This window comes from Gossypium hirsutum, chromosome A10, assembly GCF_007990345.1.
Source record: "Gossypium hirsutum isolate 1008001.06 chromosome A10, Gossypium_hirsutum_v2.1, whole genome shotgun sequence".
NCBI lineage: Eukaryota > Viridiplantae > Streptophyta > Magnoliopsida > Malvales > Malvaceae > Gossypium > Gossypium hirsutum.
In genome coordinates this window covers 64,006,199-64,014,892 of record NC_053433.1, presented here as the reverse complement: position 1 = coordinate 64,014,892, position 8,694 = coordinate 64,006,199, and the positions used below count along the sequence as shown (strand labels likewise).

At 33.4% G+C, this 8,694-nt stretch overlaps 1 protein-coding gene across 1 annotated transcript; it reads right to left on the bottom strand.

The window, feature by feature from the left end:
* Positions 1-5,390: 5,390 nt before the first annotated feature.
* Positions 5,391-7,987, bottom strand: LOC107897842 (chalcone synthase 1-like). Its single transcript, NM_001326851.2, has 2 exons — positions 7,719-7,987; positions 5,391-6,669 (listed from the first exon to the last, which is right to left on the bottom strand). Exons 1-2 carry the CDS (start codon positions 7,894-7,896, stop codon positions 5,678-5,680), a joined length of 1,170 nt encoding a protein of 389 aa, NP_001313780.1. The 5' UTR covers positions 7,897-7,987; the 3' UTR covers positions 5,391-5,677.
* Between the last annotated feature and the right edge of the window lie 707 nt (positions 7,988-8,694).

Below are 8,694 nucleotides of genomic sequence, written 5' to 3'. Positions count from 1 at the left end.
CGACCCTACGCTAGGCCCATAGTCGATTGGAACGACCCGTGTGCCCCACACGCCCAGATTGGCCTTACCCGTGTGGCCCACATTGCCTGGCCCAAAATCCACATGCCCATGTAGGCCCACACGCCCAACTTGGCCTAGCCCATATAGCCCACACGGTCGCACTCCAACCACCACACGGTCGTGTCTTACACACGACCGCACCTTTGTCAGACACACGGCCGTGTCTCGCACACGGCCAACCACACGGGTGACCACATGCCCATGTGGCGTCGACAGGAGGCAATTTTGGCTTTCGTCGAAACCTTGATTTTCACGATTTGAGAACACATCTGATACGATTTTGATGCTAAAACACTCTCGAGCCACACAGCACCCAAAAATGCTAAACGAATTTGACTACTATTCCACCAGAGGAGAAAAAAAAACTTACCTAAACTTTCTTGTGTGTCAAAACTATCTCCAGGATCAAAGATATTGTAACACCCTGATTTTGGGCCTAGTTAAAACAGTGGTTTCGGGACCAGAAATCCGACGATGAAAATTTTATTTTTTATTATATTTTTATGGTCTACGATTTCACGAAATAATTTCGTGAAAATTTCGTTCGAAAATTTTGACGTTCGGGCACTTAATTTAGTCAAAAGGACTAAATCGTAAAAAGTGAAAAAGTTGAGTTCTACATGCTAGAGGTGTCCAATTGTTATGAAATTTTAAATTGAGGATCCTTAAATGGTAATTAGGACATTGGTTAATTGGTGGACAAAAATAGACATAAAATGGATGTAATAAAATATTTTTAAGTTAGGGGTATTCTGGTAAACTAATAATTAAAAGAATTAAAAAATGGAAATAAGCCAAATTATCTATCATCTTCTTCATTCAACTGTTTCTACCAGAAGCAGCCATGGTTAAGGTTTGTTCAAACTTCCAATCTCGATTGTAAGTGCTCCTTAGCCCCGTTTTTAAAGTTCTTTACATTTTTGAAATCTCAGTAACTTGGTTAAGCTTATTCTAGCAATAATTTAACCTAGGGTTTATATTTGAAAAAATACCCATAGGTGAAATATGTTTATTTTGATGTTTTATGGTAGAATATGAAGCTTGAAATTGTGTTAAACAACTTTTACTAAGCGATTTTACGTGAAAACGAGTAAAACGACATAATCGGTAAAAATACCTAATGTTCATAAGTACATGTTAGAGTGTGAATTTAATGTTGCTATAGAAGGGAAAAATGATCAGCATGTCATAAAACATAATAAAATAGGATGAAGTTTAATTTACAAGTCTAGGGGGCAAAAATATAATTTTGACAAAGTTTAGGGGCAAAATTGTAATTTTTCAAAAATATGATTTTGGGTCAATTTGAATAATGTGAGTCTTAATTAGGCTATATTTGTAATGATAGAGTAAGGAAAATTGAAATTCAGGCTAAAATCGGTAAAATACCATGTTGTGGACAAAATGGTAAAAATGGTCATTTTCGAATACGAGGTAAGTTCATGTGTTAATAATAATGCAATATCATACTTGAATTGTAATTTTCTATTGTTATGGAATAAATTGTCTGATTTAATATGTTTAGGAGAAGTTGATGGATGATGTGTATGATATGGAAAATGTGATGCTTGTTGTGTCATGTGAAATTGAATGGCAAATTATTGTTACATGAATTGAATGTTAAATTACTATTACATGGGTTGTATGAATTGCTAATGATTATTTGTTGTAAATTGCAAATTGAAAAAGGACTATGAATAAATTTGTAACATGTTGGAAAGTGAGGAATTTCCCGGTTGAGCCTTCGGAATAGAAACGATACGAATGATCTATTGTGAGGTCACGTGTGTAGTATTAAGTGCAGGCTACTACGTGTACAGGATAATTGGTCGCATGTGTAGTACTAAGTGCAGCCTATTATGCGTACCCGATAACTTTGATCACGTGTGTAGTACTAAGTGCAAGCTACTACGTGTACCGGATAATTGGTCGCATGTGTAGTACTAAGTGCAGGCTACTATGCGTACCAAATAGCCTTGTCTACAAGTGTGAAAATATGTATAGGCAACTGAGTATCAGTTATTATTCCGAAGAGTTCAATGGGAAAATCGATTAAGTAAAAATACATGTAAACATGATTATATGATGAATAAGTGCAGGTATATGTTTATGAAAATTACGAGCAATGTGCTCGATATTTGAGTGAACTTCAATAAGACAAAATGGATTAAGTGAAATTATGTAAGAGTGAATTTTAGTAGTAAAACAGTGTTGGACAGAAGCAGTTGTGTGACTTTGAAAATTCACCAAAAAATTTTTAAGTTGAATTAAATTTAAAAAAAATTATTTAATTAAATATTAATGAGTCTATTTTCATATAAAAGAAACAAGGGAAGTAAAAGAGTTCTATATTATGTGATATTCTAATTTTTGTGAGACAGTGTTAGAATGAATTCGAGATCCCCTATTCTGACTTGGAAAAATTGTTAAAAATTGTACAAAAATAATTATGAGTTATAATTTATATGAATATAATTATAAATGAGTCTACTTTCAGGAGGAATGGACGGAAACATCATCCAAGTCCCGAAATATGAGATAAATAATTTTTAGTGAAGAGAGGTCAGAACTGTTAGACAGAGAAACGGGGAAAACTTTAATGAATAAATTGTACTAATTGGCTAAACCAAAAATTCTGGAAATTTTATGGGAGAAAGGTATATGAGTCTAGTTTCAAGAAAAAATAATGAATCTAAAGTTGGAGTTTTGTAACTCCAAATATGAATGATTTAGTAACTATAACTTGATAAAACAGCTTAACCTAAACATGTGTAATTGTACAATTATAGTGTTTTATCTTGAAAAGCATGTTAGTAATTGCTTATTAACTTCATATGGACTTACTAATAGTAAAGTTTACCCATCCTCTCCATTTCTTTAGTATTTGTAGGTCGGCTCGGGGTTGGAGATCGTCGGAGGCAAAATCATACTATCAAGCTATCATTTTTGGGAGAATTAATTAAATATTAGAAATATCAAGTGAGTGGCATGTATAGGAAGTTGGTTTGTGATATGTATTATTATTATGACTTTGACCATACGTATCGGTCTGCATTGAGTTATCGTATGTGATCATGAGATGTGGTCATTATCCATTAAGGTTTATAAGTTTAATTAATCATGTCATGTCCTATATTTTGATGTGATGATATAGTTAGCTTTGTTTGTTATGCATGATTGGTAATACATCAGGTAAGTTAAATGCAGGCCAGTGGATCATGAATTAAATGGAAATGAATAATGTTTCCTTGAATATGGATGTTTAATGGACAAATTGGTAACTACATTATGGTGGTATAAAATGAGAATAAGATTTAGCATGTCTAGTTCTAGTTAAGGTAAGACTGTATATTATATACAGGATGGTAAGCAAATAATGACATGTTATTGCATGATTATGGATGTGTAAGTGCTCATTTATGCCACGTTATATGTCTTTAAATATGAGTCTATGCATGTGTTCGAAAAGTTTTAAATTAAATGAAATTTTATGGCCCGATTTTCATCTATGTGTATGGTTAAGTCTGGTAATGCCTCGTACCCTGTTCCAGCCTTGGATACGGGTAAGCGGTGTTACAAAATGATTTTGATCTCCCAAATTAGAGTGGATCAAGTATCTCTCCTTCAAACACAAACCATCAACACTGAATAAAGAAATATTAGGCACATGAGTGTTCAAATAAAAAATAACTTGTAACTTTCTTTGAATATACATGGTCATCCATAAGAATTTCCAACGATGAGTCAAGAATTTCACATAATTATAAAAATCAAGAATGTTAAGATTGTGTAAAAATTCATCGTTAAAGGTCAAGATAGAAAATTTTGTTGCAAGAGAAAATATATAAAATGTTTTAGTAAACCTATCTAGTGCAACATAATTACTATTTCTAACCTTTACAAATCTAGATAAACCCATAAAATTAATTGAACTTTCAGACCAAGGTTTAATGAAATTTGACCAACAAGAAAGCATGTTATAAGCAAAAACAAAATCAATAGCACACTTATCAAAAACATTTATTGTATGTCTTCTTGAATCAATTTCTAACGTTTCCTTACCTTTCTTACCTTGTAGCACTTGTGGAGAATTATTAATATTCAACTTACCTCTCTCCGACAAGTAAAAGTGTCAATCGATGTTAGAGTAATGTAATTGGAAGTCCGCCAATGGATCCTTAAAATCATGTAACAAGGAAAAACCACTAGATAAATTTGAGTTATGGTTAGTTAAAACATAACCATTCCTCACTTTTGCATGAATATTTTGTTGTTTTTCATTTTCTTTTCCCACTTGAGAACTCTCCAATTTTACCTCATATGTATTGTTACTCACCAAAAGTGGACCATCAAGTAGACTTTTATCACTTAAGATCTTTTTTCTCTCTATCTTTTCAATTTTTTCTTCCTTACTTCCTATATCCCCCTTACAAGAATTATGGATATTCAATTCAATACAATACTCTTAGTAAGAGAACATGATGTTTCTATCTCATCTAACTTAATAGATTCAAATTAAAAAATCATCACCATTATCTTTTTCCAGTTCACAAAGTTTGCCATCACAAATCTATTTTCCACTAGAGTATGAGTCAACAAAAGGTACAAAGTCATATTTACTTTCTTCTCTAGTTGGATATTTAATTGGACATTGGAAACCCTTATGATCTTTTGAACTACACCAATAACTTTGCACAAAAGGTTATATCTCAATCGTATTCCCTCTATTTGAATATTTAATTGGACATTGGAAAGCCTCGTGATATTTTCAACTACACCAATAACAGTGCACAAAAGGTGATAGCTCAATCGTATTCCTCTTTTTGTTTGGCCCTCTCCCCTTGAATTGACAAACTAATTTATGATCACCTTATGATCCCCTTGAGACTCACGTCACATATTATCTATTAATAGACACTCTCCCCAAGAGAGAGTGTGATGAATATTTTATTATTATAAAGTGGATGTCCATTAGAATAAAAAGTTTGATGCACTTTAAGACACTAATATCCTTTAAGAATAAATTTTATATTATTTATATTTCTTATATACATAAATATTAACTTTAAAGAAGTATTATAAATATTTCTATTGATGAATACATACTTTTCTTTTGTTATCCTATTTTTTAATTATGTTACTTACTATTTTTTATATTTTATAGCAAGTTTGAGTTTTTACCTCAAAACAATAAATATAGCCCACCCAAAATTTAGGACAACTGTAGCATTTAGTTGGCTTCCTTATTTTGTAGCTTATGCAAACAAAGGAGTAGACTCAGTAGGAATAACAATTCACGTGTAAAAGAAATAATTAAAAAACATTTTATGGGAAAATAATACAACTGTTAGCATAAGGATCCATATATAGAGAGATTAACAGAAGTTTGTTTTTGGTAGAATAGTTTGCAAAGTAACTTATTATTGCCATAAATTTAATATAAGTTGATACATGAACTGAATAGGCGTTAAGCTTCCCGCCCACACCATCAAAGGCTTCTAGTCTTTAACAATAAACACACAAATTCATAGGATTCTAAAAAAGGAAAAAAGAAGAAGATAAAACTGCAAGCCAAGTGGAGCACGACCAATTACTTAAAAGGCATGTTTGTTTAACTTTAAGCAGCAACACTATGGAGCACAACAGTCTCAACAGTGAGGCCAGGTCCAAACCCAAAGAGCACTCCCCACTCCAATCCTTCTCCTGTGGTCTGAAGCCCATCTTCCCTTGATTTCTTCCTCATCTCATCCAAAATAAATAGAACACAAGCACTTGACATGTTACCATACTCTGAAAGAACGTGCCTTGTGGCTCGTAGCTTCTCTGGCTTCAGTGCTAATTTGGCTTCTACTTGATCTAATATTGCTGGACCACCAGGATGAGCAATCCAAAAAAGGGAGTTCCAATCGGATATGCCCAATGGTTGAAATGCTTCTACCAGGCTCTTTTCTATATTCTTCGAAATAAGCCCCGGAACATCCTTAAGAAGGTGAAATGTAAGACCAACTTCACGAAGGTGACCATCAATCGCACCATCACTATCTGGCAAGATCGTTTGGGCTGCTGAGACTAGTTCAAACATGGGCTTCTCGATTTCGGGCACGGGGTCTGCCCCGATTATAACAGCTGCGGCACCATCACCAAACAATGCTTGGCCCACAAGACTGTCTAGGTGAGTGTCACTAGGTCCACGAAAGGTAACAGCAGTAATCTCCGAGCACACAACAAGTACACGAGCACCTTTGTTGTTCTCAGCTAAGTCCTTAGCCACTCGGAGCACCGTCCCCCCTGCGAAGCAACCTTGTTGGTACATCATGAGGCGCTTAACGGAGGGGCGGAGGCCTAAAAGCTTGGTGAGCTGGTAGTCAGCCCCAGGCATGTCCACACCGCTAGTGGTGCAAAAGACAAGGTGGGTGATCTTGGACTTGGGCTGGCCCCACTCCTTAATGGCCTTGGTGGCTGCTTCTTTGCCTAGCTTTGGCACCTCAACTACCACCATATCTTGCCTAGCGTCCAGTGAAGGAGCCATGTATTCACATACATTGGGATTCTCTTTCAAAATCTCTTCTGTAAGGTACATGTATCGCTTCTTGATCATCGATTTTTCACCTAAATAATCAAACACAATAAACTTACTTTTAATTCTCCCAACTTAGCATATAAGAGTGTTTTAACTGATTTTTTTATCCAACTTCACTAGATAGGGAAAACATCAGTCTAGGTCTCCCCCTTCAAAATCCATTGCTAATTCAGTTTATAATATTATATAATACATATTGTCATTCTCTGTCTCATAAAAGCTTCAATCGTAAGAAACTTTTAGGTGGGTCATGGGCAGAAAGAATGCAATGCAGATTTATAATTTGAAAAAAAAATTTATTTAAAAGTACATTTATGAAAAAAACATTTAAAAATTTATAATTGAAATGATAAAATTATTTTTAAAAATTATAGAAATTTCATAAAAATACTATAATATAAAATATAAAAGAAAAATAATTTCAAATTAACATTTATTATTCGTCCAAAAAATTAATATTTATATAATACTTGAAACTATCCATAATCCTTTCCAATATTTAAATATGAGGATAAACGTATTTTAATGCGCTCGAATCTACGTTTTTTGTATTGGTAACAATGTCAATGCCAATCAAACTAAGACTCAATCAACTATATAATATTTGAAATCATAAAAATAATAAATATATAGTATTGTAAAAAAATAAAAAAAAATTATAAGCTAGAACATCTAACAACTTACTAATATTTGGTAAAAAAAAAAAGAAAAACTTATTAATTCACTTGTATAAATTTCAAACTTGTAATCAAATCCTTAATCTATTGATAGAAAACGTGAGACAAATTAAGTCTGTGGAGTTATATGATTTGAATAAATGTGCTTTACAAGAAATGAACCTAACAAACTTCAATCTAGTATTTTTGGAACCAGAAAAGAACTTTAATCTATTTTCAAGTCATACTGTATACGTAGCTAACTTTTTTTCCGTTAAAGCATTTGCATGAAAATGATATGAACCATGCACATCTATCTTTCTCCTCTTTTATTTTCATAGCCGAATCATGTATGAAACACAAAATCACATTAAGTTTGTATATAAGGTAATTTAGCTTTTAGATCAAAGTAAAAAACTTACACATGCGCTTGAACTTCTCTTTCAACTCGGTTTTGTGCTCACTATTTGTGATACGGAAATAGTAGTCAGGGTATGTGCTCTGATCAACACAATTAGGCGGGGTTGATGTGCCGATGGCCAACACGGTGGCAGGGCCTTGGGCACGTTGAGCCTTACGAACTTCTTCCACGGTCACCATTCTTTTTCGGATGATTACAAACAGCCAATGGTGGTGGGTGTGGAGTTGGACTAAGCTGCTATGCTATGAATGGTAAAAAAGAACAGAAGGTGTTGTTGACAGGCCAGAGTTTGGTCCTATAAATAAGATATAGGAGCTTGGGAGAGGGTAGTTGAGAGTCACGTGGTTGAGCAGAGCCAAGTCTACCTGGCTAGTTGTTAAGACTGGGTGGCACGTGACTTTGGTACATCCATCTAATTCTAGCCTCCACTCTTCTACCTCTCCATCCTATCCTCCACATTTCTGTTGGTTCTCACTTACCGCTTCATCAAACTTTTATCAATATACAATAAGGATTGTACCACGTTCCTTCGCATCTGTCCATATATTTCAACTAATTCTTTTAACTAATAAATATATTTTAGATGGTGAAACAAACTTAAAAAGTCAAGTAAAGATTAGAAAAAGTTTTTTTTAACTTCTAAACATATTTTAACTATGCTAATGACGTTCAAAGAGTGTGAGCATAATTTATGACAAAAATGTTGGAAGATATTAGCGTCACGTTGCTCACGAAAGTGGGTCGAGTTTAGCTTAAATATTAAAAAAAATACAAGTACAGCCGGGTTGATAAATACTCATATAGTAAAATATTTAAAAAATAAATATTTGTAGAAAGAGGCACATGTTAAATTTTTAAAGATTGTTTATGAAATAAAAAAGATACATTATCAATGTATTAAATATTAAGTCTTATATGATATAATATTATAGCATAATATATTTTATTATATAATATGAAAATTTTAATAACATTTT